This window comes from Vanessa tameamea, chromosome Z, assembly GCF_037043105.1.
Source record: "Vanessa tameamea isolate UH-Manoa-2023 chromosome Z, ilVanTame1 primary haplotype, whole genome shotgun sequence".
NCBI classification, from domain to species: domain Eukaryota; kingdom Metazoa; phylum Arthropoda; class Insecta; order Lepidoptera; family Nymphalidae; genus Vanessa; species Vanessa tameamea.
Genome location: NC_087341.1, coordinates 4,765,766 through 4,792,773, shown reverse-complemented (window position 1 = coordinate 4,792,773; position 27,008 = coordinate 4,765,766). Strand labels below are relative to the sequence as shown.

General features: G+C 31.9%; 1 protein-coding gene across 2 annotated transcripts in view; it reads left to right on the top strand.

Moving 5' to 3' along the window:
• The window catches only part of LOC113404233 (uncharacterized protein), a 216,224-nt gene that overhangs the window by 134,781 nt on the left and 54,435 nt on the right, over positions 1–27,008 (top strand). For both annotated transcript variants that reach the window (XM_026645081.2, XM_026645080.2), the window contains exons 3-5: positions 10,276–10,347; positions 14,608–14,709; positions 24,395–24,583. In XM_026645081.2, coding sequence (XP_026500866.1) covers positions 10,276–10,347; positions 14,608–14,709; positions 24,395–24,583 — 363 coding nt within the window. The remainder of the gene's footprint in view (positions 1–10,275; positions 10,348–14,607; positions 14,710–24,394; positions 24,584–27,008) is intronic.

Below are 27,008 nucleotides of genomic sequence, written 5' to 3'. Positions count from 1 at the left end.
TCTAAAACCAGAAATGACGATTTTCCTTATAGCCTTACATGCTAATTTCGCTTAGTACTTAATTTTAAAAAAAAGTTCTTACCTACGTTCCATAAGGAACACCTGTGCAAATAATAATATCATTAGTCCCACCGGTTTAGGCTGTGCGTTGAATTTTAGAATTTTGAATAGATTTTGAAGTTAAAGATAAGATTAAAATTCTATTGGAAAGCATACATAAACAAGACGATAGTAATTTCAATTGCTATTTTTAAACAATACACATGTTTGTGTACACAAACTTTGTCAATAAATATAATATTGTCTGTTATTTGTTATTTTCGGAATAGTATTTAATTACATGCTAATGGCATATTAATTTTCGCAGACACGGGCAATTATAACTCCAAAAAGTTAAACAAATACATATGTATTTCAAACTATAGTAAAATGACGATTCTAAAGTGCTTCTATAAGCCTACTTATAGAAAGTATATTTTGATTTATAAACGATATAATTATAATTAATAAAACTCAATATATTTTATTATTAAACAAAATGAACGAATGAATGAATTGAGTACAAGATACTTCGTTATTCTCTACTAAAATATATTCAAAACATTATTTGTATAAACTTAATAAAGACAATTGATATTACATCATCACGAAAGGCTAAGAAACCGAATACATCATACAATGGGCGAGACGGATAGAAACGTCAAAACAAGACTTCTCAGGCAAGGAGGGACCTTTAATGAATTGGGAGAAATACCTCAGCCAGAGGCGTCATCTGCTTACTCCATCACTGAGTTCTAAGATTATTCAAGAGAGCTTAACTCTATTTGACAACATGGAGCGGAGTTGGTTTGAAGTTTAAAGATCTTATTTATTTTATTTTGATTGCTCAACGAAATAAGCATTTCGAGTGTTTAAGATACGCCAAGACGTTTAATTAAAAAGACGGCGTAGTGATGATAAATTTACTAGAATGGCTTTTATTTTTGCTATTTTATACAGTTCATAGGGCAATGTGCAGATCGGTCTGTGTACCGTCCACTCCCCAATTTAATCTACCACTAAACAGTAATGCTTTCTTAGTGAACCGGTGTAATTACAAGCGTTAGAATAACATCTTAGATCTTGTAGTTGGTGGTACATTGGCATTGTTAGAAATAGTTTATGCTGCCAGTACCTCTCGGACGCCTTCCCGGTTGTCAACGTACTATCAGTTGGACCGTTTGTCCGCTAAATGAATCTATAAAATAAAAATGGAATATTGCTATATTTAAAATAGCAGTGTCATTCTGAATTAAGTTACTTCATATTTCATTCGTAAAACGACAGAAAAAGATTTAAGCGACTTCATTTATAATTACTATTCGGTCCCCCGCGAAACTTCGCGTTTTTTCATGAGTTTTTTTAGGAACTTCGAAACTTATGACAGACCAAATAAATAAATAGTATACATTATGTATATGTTGAACCAAAAAAATATAACTTTAGAGCATCGTAAAAGTCTGATTTGAATAGTTCCCATTGAATTTGTAGCGCTAAATTAAGAACTTCGGTTTCAATTCCGAAACTTCGCTTGCGTTGAAACAAATTGTCAATCTACTTCGCGGTATCTCGAATGAATCTCTAATTAAAATTTTTCTTAAAACTGTATTATAATATCAACATATATAATACAGATTAATGGTAACATCGACTTGTTAGTGCCCTTATTGTTTTATTTTAATTATGCTCATTACATTTTTCGTTTCTACGCACTCGGGGGTCATTGAACATCAGCGCCGGGTCCAAAAGCTTGACAAGGGCTGAGTATCATCCGTCTTCCGATTTAAATCACTCCACTATACAATTTACAGTTTATTACGATGTGTTTTTAGGGTCCCGTTACCAAAGGGTAAAACAGGACCCTATTACTAAGACTCCGCTGCCCGTCCTTCCGTCCGCCGGTCTACCCGTCTGTCACGAGGCTGTATCTCATGAACCGTGATACACTTGACATTTTTACAGATGATATTTTTCTATTGTCGCTATAACAACAAATACTAAAAACTAAAAAATACTAAAAATATTCAAGTCTAAAATAAATATTTAAGTAATGTCTCCCATACCACAGACATCATTTTTTACCGTTTTTATAAATAACTAGCTGTTCCCGCGACTTCGTGCGCGTTTTAATTTAACAAAAACTTATTGTTGTAGCCTAAGTTACTCCATATTACATCAGCTATCTGCCAGTGAAAGTCCCGTCAAAATCGGTCCAGCTGTGCCAGAGATTAGCCGGAACAAACAGACCGACAGACAGACAGACAGACAAAAAAATGATAAAATGTTACTTTGGTATTTGTTCCGTTTACATGTACAGTCAGAGTAAGAAAACCGTTCGTCAGTTTTCAAATTCATTCCTTTATCAAGCCGTAAACTCTTAGTACCTTTTGAAACTAAAGCACTAAATAGACAACTGCATATAAAATTAAACTAACATAGTATGATAACTTGGTTCAAAATAGTGTAACATCTTTGGACTACGTCTAGTGTCATATCAACATGAAACCTTTTTAATGGCCTAATAATTGTTACCCCGAGTGTACATACAAATTTAGTAATAACCGGTTCTTTTAATATTACAAACAGACATTTCAATTTAATTATATGTATAGAATATATGGTACGGTACCCTTCGTGTTTATTTTTAGTTATTTTTTAGGTTAAAGTTTAATTTTTGCTTTGTATTATATATTCTTGTATTTTCTGTATTGTGGTGTGTTTACAAATAAAATATAATTATATTATAATCCGTCAAAATTTCTCCAGTGATTTCTTACATAATCAGCCTGTAAATTTCCCACTGCTGGGCTAAGGCCTCCTCTCCCGTTGAGGAGAATGTATGGAGCATATTCCACCACGCTGCTCCAATGCGGGTTGGTGGAATACACATGTGACAGAATTTCGTTGAAATTAGACACATGCAGGTTTCCTCACGATGTTTTCCTTCACCGCCGAGCACGAGATGAATTATAAACAAATTAAGCACATGTAAATTCAGTGGTGCCTGCCTGGGTTTGAACCCGAAATCATCGGTTAAGATGCACGCGTTCTAACCACTGGGCCATCTCGGCTCGGTGATTTCTTATTAACGTTCAATCGGACAGATATAATTGGAGGAAAAGACAAACCACTTTTGTTTGTTGATTCATTCGTGCAATCAGTTGTGCTGTAGTCTTAAACATGGACTGCAGTGGTCAGTGCGGTCAGGAGGTTATTCGGATTATTATTAGTGAAATGAAAACAATTCCATTTTTAGTTTAAACTATAATAATCAAGAAATACAATGTCATAGAAATATGTTTCTAAAAACTATCTATGTATATAGGTATGTTGTTAAAAAACAATTTCTGTCAGACAGCTTAATCTTTGAGGATATATACCATGCTATAACAGAAGACAAAAATAAATGGCATTACTATCTCTTAAATATAATATTAATGGTCTAAATTACATGAAAAACGTTGCTTATTTGTGAAGTTATTCTTTGTTTAATATTTGCTCGATAACTAAGAATTTTTTCAGTGTTTTGGATTACACTAAAGTTGTTCAATGTAAAGTGTGAAAAAGGGTCTTTGTAAAAGAATATTTTACAAAGACTAAAATAAATACTTATTTAACTTCGACCAACTTCCATGGTGATATTTTTAATTCGTACAAATGTAACTTTTTAAAGTGTCGATATTTTTTCAGGTAGTTAAAACTCAATAGGAGATAGAACGAACAAAAAATTAAATTGGCGATATTCAGTAGTTCGCACGTTTAACGGCTACTGTACAAATTGAGATAAAAAAAATTGCTATTGAAAGTAAGAACCGTACGTTTGACACATACGAATAATAATACATACACCAACGGACATGTATACTGTGTATTTATTACCTATTCTATAAATATTTTTTTTTAACATTTTTAAAATTCAAATAAAAAAATGATTAAAGCATTTTCAATATATTATATTGTTAAAATATAATAACGATTAAGGAACTTCATAATTAAGGTACCCCGGAATTCAAAAACATTTTTTCTTTAAAGTAACAAATGTCCCATTGCTGAGATAAAGTTTCCCCTCCCTTTGATGGTTTGGAGCTAATTCCAATGCGGTTTGGTAGGAATATATGTGGCAGAATTTCATTGATTTGAGACACATACAGGTTTCAAGAGAATAATTCTACTCAAATTAAGTATATAAAGTTCAGTGGCCCAAGCCTGGGTTTAAACACACACTCATTGATTAAGATAGCACGCGTTCTAACCACCGGGCCTCAGCAACGATTGAAGAATAAATTGTACAAAATACAGATTCTGTTTCCGTTGTACACGTCATGAATACATTATAATTATGTTACTTGATACGACGAAATTAAACCACAGAGATTTAATACTTCATCAATGACATCCGATTAAGTTAAAACATTACTGCAGATTAATTATATTGGCGCCGTAACGTAGTCTAGCATTAAATTCGAAGGATGTAAATTAATTACAGAAAATCACTTCTAGTACGGGTTGAAACAGAGACTCAATGAAATTCGCCGAAACTACATAGAAACATTATTTATTTCCATAATATTTTTAGTAAACCTTTTTTAACTGTAATCAAATTTAAGCAATAAATGATATAGGTATATTTCCACAGATACCATAAATATAGTCCGTATGCACAACGCATATCTTTTATACCAGTGAGTAAGATATTAAAAAACAAAAATTTTAATATATTCTATGAAATCTGCCGAGATGGCCCAGTGGTTAGAACGCGCACATCTTAAGCAATGATTTCGGTTTCAGACCCAGGCAGGCACCACTGAATTTTCATGTCCTTAATTTGTGTTTATAATTCATCTCGTGCTCGACGGTGAAGGAAAACATCGTGCGATTGGAGCAGCGTAGTGGAATATGCTCAAAACCTTCTCCTCAAAGGGAGAGGAGGCCTTAGCCCAGCAGTGGGAAATTAACAGGCTGCTAATTTAAAAAAAAAAAAAACTGTACTACTTAAATAGAGTATTAGTCGATATGAAACTTAGGGTTTCGTGTTTTGGAAAAAAACTTTCAAATAACAAACCTACATCAATTATATCTTTACTAATATTATAAATGCGATAGTCTGTCTGTTACCAAACCACTGAACTTAATTTGATGAAATTTAGTATTAAACAAGCTTGAACTGCAAGGAAGGAGATTTATTATAATAATAGAAAGCATTTTTTTAACTAAACCTTCGACCCTTAACACGCGGGCGAAACCACGGCCGCAAAACTAGTAAGTCTTTAAAGTAATAAATATTACTTGTTTCGAGAATCTTTTCAAATACGACATCTTTCAGCTAACAACTCCAAATAGGAAAGAGTTAACGTCTTTTCTTCATAATTTCCGTTACGTAAATGAAAATTTCTCCTTTACCAAGATTGAAAGGATATCGCTGAGTTCCAGAGACTTCGTTCAAACAAGAACGATGTATGAAGTGTGTTATAAATTGGAAAGATCTCGAGACTAATAGGCCTGGGGGTTGTGATAGGAAAATTCAAGTTATTTGTTACAAACATTGCGAACCTTTGGTTGGTTAATGTATGTTGGTCTATACCGAGATTGAACTAATTAAACGAATTATGGTTTCCAGATGGATGTATTGCACAAAGATTATTAGACTTTCTAATAGTCACTAAAATAACAAAACTCTATGGGGCTATGCTAATTATAAATCGTTAATTTTTTAATGTCACACTGTTGCGATATTTCTACATAGCTACATACAGTTTATTTTTATTTTTAATTAAACAGAATCGCATACTGTCAACATCGTAAATATAATTTATATTGTGTCAATAACATTGAAAAACCGAAAACAACATTGCCATACTATACCTATACGTAAATATATACAGGCACGACTGATTAATCGCCCCGAGATTATGCCCCGACAACCAGCGCTATCACCATTATCTTTATTTCATTAATTAAGTAATCCGGCCCTAAAGGGACGCCATACTTGTAACAAATGACTTGGATTTTTCTACCACTGTCTCCTGGTCTATAAAACATCGTATACATTTCTAACCAATCCAATTATCTTGTATAAAATATGGAATCAGGTAATACGTCAAAATCAAATCAAAATTGTTTAATAAAAGTAAAATATAACATTCTTTGTCAATACATATTAAATAGATTCGCTAAAAAACGAAACGTAACGTTGTCTTGTGTTTGAGAGGTGGTAACCACTTACCATCAGGTGGCCCATTTGGCCCATTCGGCTTACCAACTTTATAATATATGTACGGTGTGTTTTCGTATGATTGTAAATCTGAAGCCTCGAAAACCTAGACAATAAGAACAAATATTTTTATATATATATATTTTTATACGACTACAAACTTTAATTCAGCAAAACAACTTATACATTTTTTATTAATATATTAATTTTAAATATACGTAATGAATAAATAAGATGAATAAATATAATTTTCATTAGTTTATTGATATTTTAATATTAAATTTGAAAGACAAGACCCAATTAAATTATTATTTGATATAGAGTGAAATAAGACTGACACTTATTTTATTTATTATTGATTAAAAATAAATACTTTAATATAATTATGCTTTTTTATAATATACTTTATAAATACATGAATATTTTACTTCGACAAAACTTAAAATAACGACTGTACATATTATGACCGCTAGGAATGTTGGATGTGTTGAATGTGTGCTAGCAGCATTTCGTGCAGACTATCTCGTTGAAAAATGAACACACCTGTCAAAGGTCACGTGATGAGGTCACTGTCAACCACTAATATTCAAAGATATCTTTATTTGTAACACCATCAGCATATTCACAAATATTCACATACTGATGCAGTGGGATATACCACTACAGGTAATATACACTAAACAGATAAAATAAAGAAATAATACACTCCTAAGTTAAGTCTTAAATTAGAATATATAAAAAAGAAAAGAAACAGCTTCAAGCTGAAAAATCAATCACATTTATAAACCTCTAAAGATAAAAATAAATAACATATACAACAATAATGCTAGTCACTTTCACTAATCACAGCGGATAGTAAAGGTTTCTAAAAGCCAAGAAGATATTGATTTTGGATATCGATTTCGTATATGATACTATGCGGGCGGAGTAAAATGTCTCTTAGAAATAAGACGACACTATACAAAGCCTGCATTCGTCCTATCATGACCTATGCGAGCCCTGTCTTTGCCCACATCAAAGCGTCACAACTAAATAAACTACAGACCATACAAAACCGTTTTCTTCGTATCGCCACGGACTCGCCGTGGTACATACGTAACGTCGACCTACATAAAGACATCGACATCGATTCGATCGCGAAACACCTGAAAATACTCTCCACGGCGTATTTTAAGAGAGCCAAACGACACAGCAATCCGCTGATAGCACAAGCATGTCAGTACACCTCCCTAAGAGGTAATCTACCCAACAGACTCAGGCGACCTATGCACGTCCTGAACGACAACGACGATAGCTTCACTATCGCAAACGCACCACTAGTAGTAGGGAAAACCATCACACTACACAACTCACACTCACAGCGTTTCCGCCGGCGGAAACGAGGACCCAGATTAGCGACGTCACGGAGGCGGCCGTGACGTCAGTAAATTCTTTCAGTGCTTAAATTCACACCCCACCGACTACGTTCTGAGCCGAGGTGCGATCTCATAGGAGACACCCTCAGGACGAACGTCACTTTCGAGCCCAAAAGGGTTCACCTTAAGGCAGAGTCTTAGCACTCGCCCCAACGTTCGGTGACGCTGTAAAGGCCAGTAGGGCCAACAGCAATACACAACCACAGATAAAAAAAAGGATATCGATTTCAAGGTTATTTATACAATTATAAGTTCCGATACATCGAATAATTGCTGAGAATTTCTCTTTATTTGTATGATTTAGAAATATTTTTAAGTTAACATAAAACGAAGCGTACATATAATTACTAGTATATACTTTTCTAACTAAGAATAAACTAACCTTAAATTTACGCATTTCATGCGATTTGCTAATAACTCATCTATATTGTGCACTACTTAGTCTTTTTGATTAATATATCTTTATTTATAATACAACACTAATACACTTCTAATCCACTTTAATTTTACTTCTAAAATTCCGATAACAGTTTCGTCGACGTTCAAAACGTCATTTTTTCGCAAATGCAAAGTGAATATCATAGATTAATCAAGCTCTCAATCAATGGTATCGGGTCAATTTGCTGTCGAATGTTGTTTATTTGGCTTTTCTCATTTTATTGTTGGAATAGTATATAAATCATTTATTTTTAAAGCCCTGCACTAGCATATTAGCAATAGTTAGCTTTGTAAAGGTAGGATGAAACGTGATAGGCCAAAATGTATTTGAAATCGGATTCACCGCGACAGCAGCACGATAACAAATGATTACTATAAAGGTTACAGTTAACTAAGCCACATTCATTATCTATTGTTTGAGATCTCAAATATTATTAATATCTTTTCAAACGAAATAAAATATATATTTATCAAAATAAGGTTTAAAGTATTTTTCCAATTTTTATTTGGTTTCCATTGTGTTGTATTCATGTGACAAGGTTCGATTTTAGTTGACCAAAATTAGTTCGTTAAGAATATGCGACAAAAACAATGAATCAGGGAGAGTTGATTGATGGTTAACTTTTATCGAATCAATTATAGTTGCTTCGTTTTATTTGAAAATCTGTTTCAACGTTTTCCTTGTTAAAGTATCGCTGAAATCCGCCTTCTTAAAATCATGTAAGCATAAAATTATGGAGTTATTATATTACACGCTCGATTCCCCTCCTAAGACGTTGAGAGATGAATCTACTGGCGTGAGAGAATTGAATCAAATTATCAAGACATAAGTGAATACATGTGCTATTAAAGCGTTAGTAAACTATACACATATTCAAAAAAGAATTGATTCGAATAGATAATAGCGAAAAAGCAAAACAAGTTTTGTTTAAATAGTAATTAACCTAGTAATAGTAATAAACTAGTCTAGCTAAGCAACATCTACGCAACATATACTGACAAACCACAATATTTAGTATTGTTGTGTTCCGGTTTGATGGGTGAGTGAGCCAGGCACAAGGGACATAACATCTTAGTTCCCGGAGGTTGAACGCTCATAATTGGGAATGGTATTTTTTTCTTACAAAACCAATTTCTATACTTATGTATCAGTCCATTTGCCAGACTAATTGTTTTAAATAAAAAAAATATATATTCAATATTTTCAGACGTGTTCTGAATATGAAATTTTCATTTCATGTGACGTAAACACCCGCGAATTATTCTCGTTGATTAACTTTCAATAGGTCTGAATATATCACGTTACCGGAAGGCATTCATGTGTATGAATTACGTACCACATGAGTGCATCCGCAAGCTTCGATAAGATGTGTCACAATATGTCATCTAATACAACCAGGAATAGGCTATGAAAATATATCAAACATTATAAAAAATAATAAAATTCGTTTAATTAATAATTAATTAGAAAAAAAGCGCATAAGAGTTGAAACCAATTGCAAATATGAAATGAAAAATAATTAGACTAATAAATATGATAACATTATACGCAAATAATAAAAATTAATTGCTTTGAAACAAATCGCATTTAAGTCATTGGAGACATCATTTAATACAAGACTAAACCTGACAAAGCGAACAAGAACCTTGCCAAAGAACAGGTCAGTCTTCAAATGACAAGACCTAAGTAACGTCTTTTGTCCCACATTCATTCATTCACATTCAGTGTAACAACCAAACTGCTATATATCTTCGAAAACGGTAACAGTTTTATATAAGTCGTTGCTTCGAGTCTGTACAAAAAGATTTTATATCGAAATATTAAATCTTGTAGTATTTACAACATTATGATACATGTATCAAAATTAAAATGTATGGTTGGATTGCTTTTTGCTCAACGTCGAACGTTCGTATTGCTTTATTCTGGATTGACAGGCGAGCATGCCAATATGTACATAGGAACAAGCAATATAAACATCTGAAACGTATTGGTTGATAACCAGTCGCAAGGAACGCTTTATATTTTCATAGCAACTAAATATGTAAGCAAATTTCTAATCTAAGGTCATCCAATAAAATATATATATATATAAGTATTTATTTGACTTTTATTAAAAAAAAGTAAAAATGTCTTATGCAAAAAATTCTTTATCTTCATTGTTTTGTTTACAGTACATTGGAACCATGGACGTTCCGCGGCCGAGCAGTCGAGTTGAAATTGTGGCTGCAATGCGCCGCGTTCGAGTAAGTATTCTTAGATATTAATCTCATTATTTTTTTTCTCATTTTTAATGAGTTAATTAATACTTTTTACGTATAAAAATTAAAAATACTTCCCGTACAATTCATAACCGCATGGAATGGTGGCAAAAATGCTAGCAGCATTGAATTGAAATTGCTAGCACCGTTGAATCGCAATTCTAAACTTCTGGCCAAAAATTGAACCAGCGCCTTTGTCACCAGTTGAAGTATTAAAAAAATAAATAAATTTTACCGTTAAAGGTACGAAACCTTTATTTTATCCAATGGGAAATTCACATTCGGTAGAAGAGAAATTTCATAATTAATTTAAATTATTTTTGTATACCTTTTTGTCGTGACGCTTTTCGGTGTGTCGAGCTTCAAATCAAAGAATTGATAAATATAATTAAATAAATATGGCATTCAGCTCGGCTGATACAATTAAAAATTTGAATGATTATTATTCTAAGTATTCCCTATGGATATACATATCTTGATAAGATGGGTATGGAGATTATCACCGAGTTGATTAAGAAGCATGAGAATTTAGAATATTTGCATGACTTTTTGGAGAACATTTAAGTCTAAACTTGAGAAATTATGAAAACTTGACGCTATGAAATTTAGTTAAAATATTTAGTGACAAAAAATGAAACAACACGCCCGAAGAAGCTTAAGGAAGCAATAGACCGAGAAGATTATGATAACAGCTATATTATGATTCTGAGACGATATAAAGGATAAATGTATATTAATATTACGGGAAGATGACTACGATATGCTACGAATAAAAATAAAAGGAATAAAGAAAAGTAAATACGTCTTGAGATATACTCCTTTGCAACACACGTTCGCCTCAAGAGGTATTTTATTATAGCTGAAATTCTTAGTTCGGATTTGGCACTTTTTATTCGTTCTCAAAAATTATTAGAAATAAAGTTTGCCATTTCAAGGGCCTTGGTACTTTTTAATTTTCACGAGGTCAAAAAATATTTGAATGATTTGAGGAGTGTTTCAGCTTTGACGAAGTATAATTGTAAAATATATTCCCAATATTCGTTCCTTCGTTGCGCGAACTTCACTTCACTTTAATTAACCTTTACTCGTAGTCGATATAATTGTAGATGACGTGTATTAACATAACACGATTAATTAACGGTACACTAATCACTTTATATTTGACGCATCAAACGTAATTACGCAAATTAAATTCAAATTAATATTGTTATTAACAAAGACTAAAATGCAATGCACTAAAATATGCAGTAAATACTTCCACTATTAGTATATGTGTTTTGTATTCACTATAAACTAGCTTAGGAATTTTTACCTAGTCGACAAAGGTTTTTCACCTGTCAAAAGTAAAATTCAATTAACTTCTCCGTTGCGGCAAATCGAATATGATAGTGGTCCATTTCAATGAAAATTAAAAACTATGATATATTTTTTAATTTGGATAGGTAAATATTAATAAGACAGTTTCAGGGACGGTTAACGATTAAATGGAATAATTTTAATATTACAAACGACTAACGTATAATTAATTCTTAATTTAAAAAAAAAGTTATAGTTTCCAATTACCTTAAGCCCCATTTAAAATAGTCCTATACGGCTCGTACTTTCAATAAACGACCTTTTTATATTTTAATTACTAAATAAAATCTAAGACCAATTTTATAAGCTACATAAATCATATGTCGATAGGTAAAACATAATATAACAATTTTTATGTCATGAAAACAAACATTTACTTGCCATTGCGTTTTGAAATTTGACATAAAAAGGACAAAAATTAAATACGTAAAGTTAAAGGAATACTAAAGACTAAAGAGACTAAAAATAATATATTAAATAAAATAAAAAATAAAACTATAAGAGGTCAATTTCATTTAATAGAGAGCCTATTTGACTTAGTACGAATTTTATACACGTTTTTTTACTAACATGTACATGTTAATGTTCTTACTTAAATCCAGATGTAACTTGTTCAATCAATGGACAATGTTTGCTACATTAGGTCGGTTAATTAGCATAGTTCCCCGCATGGCAAATATTTGTGTTTATCAAACTGTTCTTTGGTTACGTTGCCTGTGTGACCAAATGATACAAAGTATCAGTAAGAGTAGAATATTATTTAAAATATATATATACCACTATAATAAAAGTGAAAGTGTCTCTGTCTGTGTGTTGAATTTGATAAAATTTGATAAGCTTGAAGTCTAAGGTATTATATATGGTGCTATTTTATAATTAACATCTCACAGTTACAGTAAAAACAAAACATTCAGTTGCTGCATCATTTCTTCTTTTGGATTCTTCTCTCTCGATTGCTTTTCTCATCTTTGACTTGTTATTGTTAAACTAACCTCACCTGTCCTGAGATCATATTTTTTTATTATACTTTAGGTTCCTCTTTCTTCGTCTAGGTTAATTTTACATTTTATCCTTTATCTACAACACTATGTTGTATAATGTCAATTTGCATAATTTAAATCTCTTTTCATAACTGAATCCTGTCCAAAGGTATGTATTTATGTAAAAATTCCCAAGGGAACAATTAACGTCGTACTAAAGTAATAAACACTAGTCACAATGGTTACCATTACTGTTTATATTTGGAGCAATATTTATTATAATAAATCTATCTCTAGGGGTATTTTAATTGTAATGCAATTTCTAGAATATTCTGTGTTCTTATGTCCGGGTTACGGTTCTTGTAACATTGAAATATGTCTCGTCTCCAACGTCGGAATTTAAATGAATGGCTTCGCTCGGAGCTTATAAAAATAGCCACAGTCATGTTTATTTACTCGGCGATTCAAATGAACACGTAATAAGTGAAGCTGAAGGAAATGTTAAGTCGCCTCAATACGTGTACGTTAACCAATATTATTTTATTAAAAGTATTATATTTCTGCGCTTAAAGATTTTTTTTAATAAAAAATCTCTGTCTCTTTCTGAGTCTGTCGCTTACTTGTTTTGTAAAGGATATACTAGGAATTATGTTCATAATATTAGTTTCAAATGATGTTCTTAAATTTAAAAGTATAAAAAAGTCCCATAAATGTCTTCCACTGGGAAAGCATTTTCATTTAAAAATTAAGCGCCAGAAAATTCAGAAATACTTGCCCGCGTTAGCGCCGATAGATGAAGATCCAATGATTCTTGGATGTTCTTCCCAGTGGACCATCTCGGATGTCTAAGCTTTACATTTTGATATTGCTAATATTTCTCGGGAAAACATCGATGAAAACTGGAACAAACTTGTGCTTGAAATCGACTCTTCGTTAAACAAAGTCTCGGACTGGGACCGGCTAAACCTAGTCCACTTTAACCTTAAAAAGACGCGGTAACCGCTAAAAAAATCACCATTTGTAGTATCTCCCCGTTTTAAGAAGATTCCGATAGCCGCCACAGCCAGTATCGTATTACTTGGCGTTGATGTTTCGAGCCTCGTTCAGTTCCGCGGTCAATTGGAAGGTATTGGCTTTACCTTCCACTTAAACAGTATTTAACGTCGGCCCATCGCCTAACACTATACCTACAAGGCGCAAATTCGGCCTCACATGGAGTACTGCTCTCACCTCTGGGCGGGTGCTCCCCAGTACCAGCTCCTTCTATTTGAACGTATCCAACTCAGACCGGCTCGAATAATCGACGATCAAGCCCTTTCCGATCTGCTTGATCATTTGGCTTTGCGTAGAGATGTTGGATCACTCTGCATCTTCTACCGAATTTTTCACGGAGAATGTTCCGATGAAAAGCTTGGGTTCATCCCGGCTGCTGAATTTCACCTTCGGACATCTCGTCAAAATTCCAAATATCACCCGCACCATCTAGATGTCTGAAAATCCACAATAGCGCGATTTTTAAGACATTTTCTACCTCGCACAAACACACTGTGGAACCAGCTTTCGCCGGTATATTTTCCGAACCGATACGACTTCTTCTTTCTTAAAGGCCAGCAACATACCTGCAAGCCCCCCAGTGTTGCAGACGCCCATGGGCGGTGGTAATCTTCCCATCAGGTGAGCCTTCTGCTCGTTTGCCCGCAATAAATTTAAAAAAAAAATTGATTTCAAATTAAAACCACTATATTATAGACTAACTATTTTTGGTCCTATTTTAATTTTTCATAGCTAATTTAAATTTATTAAAACTATTTTTATGTAGGTTAGATAAATTAGAATTGATTTGTGGTGCTATTCCCAGATATAGCTATATCATTATTTGTTCTAAATATCATTTTACTTTTTGTTTCAGTATGAATTTAAAGCGAGGGGTGTGAAGAAGCGCAAAGTTACCGTGGACGTGTCGATAGATGGCGTGCGTGTCACCACGCGTACCAAGCACGCTAAGAAAAAGGTATGTGTCAATATTAATACAATTGTTAAACGTGTAAATATTTAAAATATGATGGAACTACACTAAAGAAAATATTTGATATTCTTTATTCCCCCATATATATTCACAAATATAATTGTATAGCAACATTTATATTGGTGAATATAATATATGGTCAGTACCGGTACCAATGACGTATTAAAGCTTAACTTCATAGAGACCAATTAACCTTACGAATACTTAAATTTTAAGATTGGATATGTTTGTAAGATATTTGTAAGCGGATTATTAGTGTTATTTATTTTAATACATAAGCCGCCGAGCTAATTTACCTGATTGGTCACCGATTCTGACATAGACAACGTAAGAAATAGACATCATACTTTATATTGTCAATTCGCTGCCAACTGACTCACCTGATATTTGGCGGTAGAATAAGTGATGAGTGGGTACTGCTACCTACACGAACTTACGCAAATGGCCATTATTGGTAATATATATATATATATATATATTTATAGATAAACAAGTAACTAAATCTTAATCAAATCAATGGTTTTATATTTTTACGGACACTTTAAAAGCCATTTATTTTAATGGATTGACGTTAAATATATCAAATCAAAATCATAAAATATAATTTTGAATTAATTTAAAATAAGAATCCTTTTATTTTCAAATACATCTAAGTCAATACGGATTTCTAATAGTTTAGGGTGAGTTAAATGAGCTTTATAAACGAGTGTTTTGTGTCAATTGGTTGCATATAATAAACATAATCATGATCACCATCAAACACCAGTCAGGATGTTACGTCACTATAGCGTTGGGGAAGTCTCGTTTAATCTTCTGATTTCGTATCCGAGCAATCGAATTTAGAGGGTTGATTTAAATAGAGTGTCATTTCCCGGGGCTACAGTTAAATTTGGGATCCCTCAGGAATCTATTCTTGGTCTATTTCCCTTCCTTTTTTATATAAATGACTTGCCTTATCATGTAGCTTAGAAACACGAGATTGTTTTGATTTTTTACGAGACTTCTCGTATTTATAAAATTAAAAGAATAATTTATGTCAAAGGCTTTGTGTAAGTTTGTCTGGGTAGGTCCACCCACTCATCGCAACTACCGCCAAACAGCAGTACTAAGTATTGTTTTGTTCCAATTCGAACATTTGTAATAAAATAATAAAATCTTAATTGACGACCTCCGTGGTCGAGTAGTGTACACCGGTTTTCATGGGTACGTCACTCCGAGGTCCCGGGTTTGATTCCCGGCCGAGTCGATGTAGAAAAAGTTCATTAGTTTTCTATATTGTCTTGGGTCTGGGTGTATGTGGTACCGTCGTTACTTCTGATTTTCCATAACACAAGTACTTTAGCTACTTACATTGGGATCAGAGTAATGTATGTGATGTTGTCCAATATTAATTATTCCCAAACTTGAGGGCGCAAATTTCTTTGGGCAATGGTGACCATTTAATATGATTTTTTTTTTAATAGTTTTCGTCTTAAAATTGTATAAAATAACAATAATCTGTACGAAGCCAATAGCTTACGATTTAATAATAAAAAAAATATTAAAAACGCTATAACTCTCAACGTACGATGTGTAAAAACGAATATACTCGTAAGGCATCAACATGCTTATCCTAATGGCTCCCTCATTAAAGGACTGGACTTTAGACAGACTGCTGCAAAATTTGCTTAAAGAAATAAGATGTTAACTGCTCGCCTGGTATTTTTATTTACATCAACGTTATAATGGTATGATTCTAGTGTGATCGGGAAAATGCAGCCGATATTAAGATGATTTCTTTGAAAATGTTTATTTGCAAAAGATTCATTAAAAAGTAAATTTAAAGACCTCCAAACGTGTACTATTGGTAAATGTTGTTATATATATTCGTAAAAAATATTAAAGAATTTTTCAGACCATTATGAGATTACGGAGGTTAATGACTCTTTTGGGACATTGCGCTTGTACGCCTTTACACAAAAGGACCATAGAAAATGTTGAAGCAAATTCAATTTGAAAATTTAAAAAATCCTTTAAGACAATAAATTATGTACTAAGGTTGTTGTTGCAAATTTATGAAAGTTTTACATGATAACACACCTTGGGAGGGAATTTTGTCTCTCATTCGATATTTTCAAAGCTTATAGTGTTCATAGGGACAATTTCAAACTTATTTTACCGATCATCGATGTATGCAATATGTGTCCTATCGGGAATGGTTTCATGAGATCCGCTGTGGGATTGACCCATATGAGCGGAATAAAGTATGCAGGTGTTAACATACACATTACATTTATTTTGAACCTTATTCCCTTGAAATTAAAACTCAAAACCGCACGATTTTTATATTCTGCATTGCTACGAGGCGCACGTGAGCGAAATATACACGGAGTTTTGTTGCAATGTTCATTGAATAGTCACTTTTTAAATTTTCTCTTTAGTTTGATTATATTTATACATTATTTATTAAACTCGTATACGTATAGATGTAATTAAAAACTATTTTGTTTATTAAAATGTTTAGCTTATTTTAAAATTTTATAATATTTATCGATCCGGATTAAATGGATTCGAATTATTTCTGTCGACTAAAACATCGAAGAAATTTTAAATTTCGTTTTCCCTCTCATTATCAGAACACTTTTTATTTTATTTCAGGTGTTTATATTATAAGATTTTAAATTCAGCTATAAAATTGCAGTGAAATTGTTCAAAAAAGTTCAAAAAGTTAAAGTCTTCAACTTCGTATATATTCATGAGGTGTAGCACTAGACCACAAAATTGATTTCGAGATGAAAGAAATTTAACCTAGAAACTTCTACGATCCCTAATTTATTCAATCCGAAATGAACCAGTGACTTCATCTCTGAAATTTATATATAAATATTTGTTGAACTTATGAAAAAAAAAGTAAGTCCGTTAATACCAAGCAAAGTTTATTTTAAGAAGAAGGGTAAAATTTATTCCACCACGTTCCATTGTTGGTTTAATATTTTAAAAAAACTCCTTTCTTTATTTTAAATTACTTTAATTATTTAATAAGAAGTCACACTTAACCGTTAATTCAATAATTATTAATTATTTTTGTCTTTGTGATCAGTTATAAAACACACGCCATCTTTGTGCCCGCCAAAAACTACTTATCATTACAACCACAAATAAAAAAGTTTGGTCATAAGTTGATTAACAAAATTAACGTTCGATTCTAGTAGACATAAATAAAATTATTTGTCCGAGATATAAAATTAATTAATAATTTGCGTGTAATATGTGGAAGAATTTTATTCAACGCAGGTCGCCTTTCATACATCCTTACGTTTTTACAATCACGCGATGAAACAAACATTAAATAGATGAAAACTCGGCAGAGCATCCATATAAATCCACAAGCTATCGTATACTTGAAATTCGATTAAGATTATTTTAAAACATGACTAACGACATCACTTTTATAACCCGTGACGTTCTAAATAAAACTATTAATTCTAGCTACGTACCTATTATATATAATATATCCACAACGATTTGTCCAACCAAATGATACGTCATGTAGTTGGAAAGAAACCGCGCATGAAAATCGGCGAGATTTATTTTATTGAATTGGTGTGTTGTACTTGTCGTTAACTAGCTGTCCCGATTTCATACGTGTGTCGTTTACTTTAGATTTAATTATTTACTTTGAGATATTTTTTACCTGTTGAACAAAATGATTTTAGCTTATTTCATCCAATTCGGGTTCATTACAATGTTCTCCGCCGTATTCGAGCCCGAAGTGAATAGTTATTATTACCACAAATTAACTACATCAAAATACCTTAGTACTTATATATAACGACATAACGGAATATAACGAATGTTTAATTATATTGTGATATTTAAATCAAAACAATTTTACGACTTTAATATTTTTGGAAAAATATATTAAAAATATTCGTGCAATAATAGTAATATGTATGCCTGCGCGTTTGGAAGCGAACGGTTTTATAAAATTTCAACAAAAAAAAAAAAATATTTTTTTTTAATTTAAAATGAGCCAAACCAGTTTATATATTAAACTTAGATAAACAAATTAGCGAAGTGATAACCTCCTTCGTTTTGAAGTCGGTTACAAATCGTATAATGATTGTTTATTTTATATAGCGGGCTAACCTTTTCAGACTCGTTTTTTGTATACTAAACGATGTTGGTACAAGAAAAATGAAAGACTATATCTTCTAAAATTTGTAACATGAATAAAATTATTGAAACATTTTGCAATGTTTCTAAAAAAATTCTCAGTTGACAAATTTGTTTTGGAAACACTTACTATTTTGTTGAAAAATTTACGCGTCCGTAAAAAAACAAATAACTCTATGGTCTGAATGGCATACCGTTCCTTATATCGATCAAAGTAATATATATAAAAAATCACAGGAGGTACATACCGAACGTTCCAGAACAAAATAATCACTAATAATATTTACGTTCAATATATATCTATATTCTATTTGAATGAAATTTATAGTTTAGTAAAACATATTGATAAGCGCCTGTTAATCTCAAACTGTCATAAATCAATGCAAAACTATCATCAGTCCCGAGGCAAACGTAACCGAAGCCTTATTTACGGCTAACCCTTACTAACAGATAACCTCGACGGCCATTTTAGTAATATAAGATTTATAATTAACAAGATAGCACCGAGCCCGCAGTTAATATTTATTAAATATATAATTTTATTACCTTTCTCATATAATATATGTGAATTGATTTTATTGTCTCATACAGCATTATTAGAGGTATTATGTAAGGAGAAATTCGAATCTCACGAGCACAAGGGTGAAATGTCGGAATGTTATATACAACAATGACCAAAATAATTATAAAATTGATAGGATACTCGTATCGTTATGACGTATCACCGTAAGTCTGTTGTCAACATTCCACGAGTGAGATACGAAGTGAATTCTTAGAGAATCGCACACCTGATTTCATATTACGTTGCTAAATTTATATACGTTAGCATCTTTCATATTCTGATTCAATTAAAACTTTGTACAGTTGTTGTTGGCGCATGCGCGAAGGTTTTTCACATAAACCCATCAACATAAAATAGATGGCGTAGGAATCGTATAAAATCGTTGCTCGTCTTGTATGCGCTCGCGCATCGTTTTATGTACCTACATATAATTTGTTATTGTTGAGTATGACGTATTTACTAGAGTTTGGAAATTTATATTTATTAAGTAGTTTAAATTTTCTGTCAATTCGACTCAATCCACTCATCCCATTTGAGTTTAATTTTTTAAGAACATTCACTGAATTATGTTCATTATTTTTATATATGCCAGATAAACATGATGCATATAAGACAAATCGAATGCATCCATTCAAGATATTATTATTATCAGTATAGGATATCATATAATAATTATAATTATTATAAAATTCATAAATAAAAAAAAACGTACTCTTGTGTTTTTTTGACAAGACGAAAATAATACCAGAATTTCGCACTTTTCCACTGTTAAATTTATTGAAAGGAAAATTGGTCTAAGTCGTTAAGAACAATAAACAAATACATAACTATTCCTAATTAGCCTTTTTACGTCCTTAACCCACTGTATATTAAAATGAGCTCTAATTGATTGAAATATTAAGTAAATGATGACGAAAGATTGTATTATTATTATTTTATTTATATTATTATTTTCGCCTTGTCAAAAAAACACTAGAGTACGTTTATTTTTATTAATGAATTTTATAATTATTATATGATATCCTATACTGATAATAATAATATCTTGAATGTTATCTGGCATATATAAAAATAATGAACATAATTCAGTGAATGTTCTTAAAAAATTAAATTAAAAAATTTTTGGATCATAACCTAAGACTGTTGGTAAAAACCCGATAATCAACCTTCATGTGTAAAGTTTTTATTATTATTATTAAATATAATTTAACCAAGTAACGACATCATTCATTAACATTACATACATAGATAGCCGACCAAACGACGTCGCAGCGCTTTGAGCTTTTGATGTCTCAGCGTGGTGTAGCACACAAAAGTGTAGACACAACGGTTTCTTAGCTCATACCTTCTTTTCCAATCAACATGTGTGGTGTTGAAAAACAAATTAGGTTAATTTTTTGAAATGGGTGATCTGGAAAAAAATATCTACGACCTTCGAAGGGCGGAGGTGCGTACTTTGCAACCGAAAGAGCGACAAAGCGCGTTTTGGATATTCGGCCTTTATAAGATCTGCATCGGTTCCCTTTTTCACGACATATGCTGGTCAATAAAATAGGACTCAAAATGATATTGCTGTGTTCAAATATCATTGAAATATATTTTTTTTTACTTTTCTATAATATGTATTTAGAAGTTAATAAAACACAAAAAATGTAAGTTTCATGATTTGTATATTATGTATATTGGGCAAACATTCCTAAATAGTCTATTAAACCTTTATTATTAAAAAATATCGGAATAATGATTTTTTTTCTAATACATGCCATTTTTGCCGTATTGAATTGACCAATAAAAATCTTTAGAAATGATGAATAACTCTTCAACAAACATGAACAAATCTGTCAAAACACTTGTACAAAATGTTGTCCAACTAGGTTTTTCAGCATGAGGCAATGAGTTACCCCATGTGGCTACTCTGTGGCTTAACTTAGGTGTGGCCGCTAAGAGTTAATTTCATTGTTCCTCTACTATTATTCAAATTCGCATCCAACGAACTCCGATTTAATTTTCGTTTTATGCAGTTCTTTTTTATTATAGAAGTATACATGTGTATTGTTATTACGTGTAGTGTGAAATTAAATAAAAATATACTTTATTCAATTAACCATTGATGTGTCACTTTACGGAATTGTATTAAATGTTATCACCGGTTCGGAATGTAGATTATACCGAGAAGAATCGATAAGTAACTGGTTAGTTACTCTTTTTAGTATTGTGAGTACAAAATTATGTCAACAAAATGCAATTAAATTATTGTAACTTTTGTATTATATATAATCTTGCTTTGAGTATGCTTTATTTAAAAGAAACACATTTTAAACAGGACACATATACATTATCATCACACAGATGTTAATACATACATATATACATACATACGCGCATCCATAAACTCACAATTTGAAGAGACATTTCAATAGTGCAATTAGCTAATATAGGTACAATTGTAAAATTAATTTTCATTTCATTTTCATGAGCAAATTGTCTGACCGTTAATATAGTTCAAGGTTAAACTAAATGAAAATATTAGGTACTAATGCTGATATTTCAGTTATTATTACCCTTTGATTAAAATGTGTCTGCGGTTCGTTACAGTTGTACGTAAAAGCATTCCACGTATTGAATTTTAAATGTTCAAATAATTGGTGTATTTGGTGTACAATAACTACCTATCATTTCTATTCAACGTTGAAACCTTTGTTTCAAATGGACCGCATAAATAGTTTGTAGTTAGAAACAATTGAACGTAGAAGTTATATATGTTTTTTGGTTTTCAATTGCCAATTTATTAACCGTTCATTATTTTATCATGACTCTGTAACAGCTTATTATTGAGGTATAACTACGTCGAAACTCGCGATATTGATCTTTTAACTTTTCTTCAATTAATATTTAATACATTCGAGATCCCTTACATTATTTTGAAAAAATATAACTGACAAATCAGGAACGATTCATTTTCCGAATTGATTGTATTTTTTATTGTTCAATCTTATATATTAATAGCGTAGGCCGATTTCTGTCCCAGTGATTATGGGACGATAGCTGCACGCAGAAGATCGGTTATGGCCATATTTTGAAGAGATCCAGCCGCATATATGCAGAAAATTAAAGAGGATTCTTGATTGCAATTTACTAAATTGTTACGATTTAACAAATAATTAACTTTAGAGAGAAAAAAAAAAAAAAAAAAAACTTTAGAGAGCGGAAAAAAGTTACTGGCCGGGTAGAGAGCGGCGGTGCAATAGCTGTATAAAAAAAGCAAAAGTAAAACGTGCGTACAGACGCCGTCAGTATACGTTGAAATTAAATCAAAACAAAACCTGTCATGGATTTCGAAATTCCTGAAAATGTGTTGAATAAACGCGAAGTCTCGCTGGCGGCCCACAAGTACGAATAGGTATGTAACTATAGGTATACAAAAAAATATTGTAACTTTAAAAGATAATTATTTTCCTGCTATCATAAAAAATTAACATAATTCAAGAGAAACGCGGATTCGTAGCTCGTTACCGAATAAACAAGGCTGGCTAGTGGCTGCGATTGAAAATACGAACCTGTTATTCTGAATTTTAGTTCTAACGCAAACAGCAACGAACTGGATGTGGTAACAAAAATTACCATACATACTTCCGAACATAGACAATTTGGATTCGCCCGGTTTTTGTAAAAGTTATTCTAAACGCGCGTTAGGATGGAAGACACGCGTCTACCATTATTCGAAACCAGTAACAAAGTCAACACATTTTTGTCCAAGAAAACTTTGATTATATCAATAAAATATACTAGAATTTAAAAAAATCCTACAAAAAAGTCCGCGCTAGCTTATATCTATGTTCGAATGATCGAATCGAACTCATAATATTGTATTGGTACCTACGTATTAACGCCACCGCATAAAATAAAATCAATATTATGATTACCATTATATTTAGTGTTGGTTATTTGCAGAGCAATTATTTCCAAGACATTAGTAATACTTTTTCAGATTAATATGAATAGGTACCTTAGGAATTGAATATAGATTAAAACTGTCTTTCAAACTATACCATTCGCATGAGTACTGTAGACGATATCATTGATTCAAATTGCATGCAATCAAAAAAATCATTCGGTGCGAAACGGGTGATCGGATAACTGGGTAGAACAATAAAAAAAATACCTTGTCATTTAAAATTACCCAAGTTTGAAGGGTGAGTGAGCCAGTGTAACTACTGGCACAAGGGACTTAACATCTTGAACAAGATTGGTGGCGCATTGGTGATGTAAGGAATGGTTTATATATTTTAGTGCCATTGTCTATTGGCGGTGGTGACCATCAGATGGCCAATGTGCTAGTCCGCTAAACCATGCCATAAAAAAACTATACACAACTAAATCATACGTATATAAACTAATACATAATAAATAACTATTTATTTTCTATACATTAATATTTTCTTGTAAAGCGCACTTATCTTTTCATTCATTAATAGCACCCGTACGAAACTGGGTCGCTTGTAATTAATAATAATTAGAGTGATAATACTTTTGACATATTACAAATATATGTGACGACTCGCTTTTGATTTTATATTTGCTTTTGTTACTTCACTATAATCTTCCGTACGCTCCATTCGCCTTTTATTTAATAATCTGAGTCTACGAGACTACGACTACAAAATTAGTCTTAAATTCAAATGTATGCAAGTAAGCCTTTTATTAAATTTTATCATAAAAGTTTTATATACCATCTATAATATCAAAAAAATATATATATTGGTTAACATTAAAAAAAAATTATGATTTTCTCATGATTTCATTTTGTGTCTGATGCCTTATATTAAAAGTCTGAAATTTATATTAATAAAATACTTACTACTGTATTATAAATATTATTGATAATACAACCTTAGTATGATGGAAATCTGTTCTTCTCCATTGAATATACACGTTTTTTATTCCATCCCACAGAAGGGTTCTTCGAAATTCTTCAGCCGCAACAGGAATGCTGCGAATGATTGCATCGAGATCATGCACCACCCAATCTACCGTATCTTCTACGTCTCTCACGACAGTTCCGATTTGAAGATCTTCTCTTACATCGCTAGAGATGGTGCTACTAACGTTTTCAAGTGCAACGTTTTCAAGAGCAGCAGGAAGGTAAGCATATTAATCTATTATTAAAACATATTTTTAGAAATTATATCAATAAATCATACAAGTCTTTACAGACGAATCTATATAATTATCAATGATAGGTAAAGCCTGTATCGGAAAACTGTGTAGAATATAAGTCTGCTACATATTTATTCAACAATTGGACTTATTCCATCACCTCGATTCTCCAAAATTTTCATAAAAAAGAGACGTTAATAACCCAACATTTTGTCGTATAAATATTCTGCTTTCTGGATAAATGGATATTTACATTTAGAAATAAAACACGGAAATAGTTAAACGTAAAAGTATGAATGTCTGTAGTGCAATTACGTTTCAACGTCTGAATATATTTGCTATATAGAAATTGTGTCCAGTAGAACATGTTTAGGTACGTTATTACACAGCAAGTTCCTGTTTATACGAAAAGCTTTAAAATTAGTTTATCGCGCGAGATATACCTATATGTAAATACTGTTAAGCGTTATTAAAAATTGAACTTTGAGTTGTTAGAGCAATCCTGCTAACTTTAAACCATTACTTTTTGGCACGTTCTCCAGCATCTAACATCATCTAACAGATGAAATCACATACTTTATTCAAGTATGTTCTTAAAGATACTTTTGTAGCTTGTAACATAGTATGTAAGTATATAAGAACTGGTAAGAAATAAACAGTTTCCACTATTTCAATAACGTAGTTATTTAATTTTATTGGCAAAAATTAAATTTATACTAGTTTTTTTTTTAATAATAAACTACCAATTATTGCTAAAAATTTTCGTTGTAGAATAGTACTCGTATTGATTTTTTGTAAATAATACTAGGACATTTGCTCAAATTAACTTACTGACAAATAAACTTTGTACCCATAGTGATAACTATATCACAATGCTTTGTCTTTTTCTTCCGAATATAGAATAAAAAAGATAAAACTAGGTGAACAAGATTGTGTACTTATAAATAATTCACATACAAATACAAAAGTGTACGTCTGCTTAAGACAAGTTTTGTGAAAAAATAATTCAAAGAGAGTGTTCTGTTGTTAATCACATTTTTCGCTTGACGTGGTCCGAAGCTCTGTCGAGACAAAAGGTTGACATTTTTCTTGAAGGAAAATTTGCTTTTCTATTTAATTTATAGGTTTATATTTCGTAGCATATCTCGACCCAGCTTTGAAGGATCCCATCGTGTATTTAATATTATTATAAGTTATTCATAAATAAACTGACTACATGGTCGAAATATTCTTAGGGTTCCGTGTCTCTAAATTAAAAAGAAACCCTTTTAAGATTACTTCGTTGTTCATCTGCCCATCTGACGGTCTGTTTCTCCATCAAACCTACTTAAATAGAATCATGAAATTTGGCAAGAAACAAAAACTGGACACAAGTATAGGAAAAAATCTTAAAAAATTGTTGTTATTTCAGTGCACGTTTTTCTATCCGTGTACGGTACGGTAATTTACGGAAACAGTGCGCGAGTCCGACTCGCAATTGTCGGTTTTTTAGATACTCATTTTCGCGTTCAACATTATAATGTTCCTGCAAATTTTGACATCAAAGCTCAATGTTTGCCCGAATTTGAACCATTATCTTCGGCAAATATGCACGATGGCCCACTTAGTAACCAATGATTGCAGGTCCAAATACAGGCGAGCGCCACTGAATTTTCATGTGTTTAATTTGTGTTTATAATTCAAATCGTGCTCGATGGTGAAGGAAAACGTCGTAAGGAAACCTATCTAAATGCACTGAAATTCTGCCACATTTGTATCCACCAACCCACATTAAACCCTTCTTCTGCAAGGGAGAGGAGACTTTAGCCCAGCAGTGGGACATTAACAAGCTGTTACCATACTAAATTAGTAACTACAGGCACGAGGGGCGGTGGGGACCACTTACCGTCAGGTGACTCATTTGCTGGTCCGCCTTCCAGTAATATAAAAAAAAACTTCTCATTAATTTATCAGTACAGATATTTCGGCGCAGTGGTATCATAAATAATGTAAATTACTACAAGAACAGTTATTTTACACGAATATAAACAGATAATAAGTTTCGTATTCGTGAAATCCGAATTGCACGAACATTTGGATCAGTCTGAATAACCCTGGCATTGATATTGGACTTGGATTTATCTCCGCATAACATCGGTATGTACATTAGGCCACCAGCGCCGATCTAAATCACAAAATATTTGATAAGATTCGTTAAATAAAAAATGTATATATTCTAACAAATTTCGCAGTCAAATGTTGACCGTGTGATGATAATTTACTATTGAAATGATTTGATAAACTCGTATGCGGAAACGACAAACGACATACTCTCTTATTGAAATAAAATTTAATTATAAAATATATTTAAGAAATATAATCTAATTTTAGTTTTTTTCGCCTCATGCATTCTAAGACATATTGTGATAAT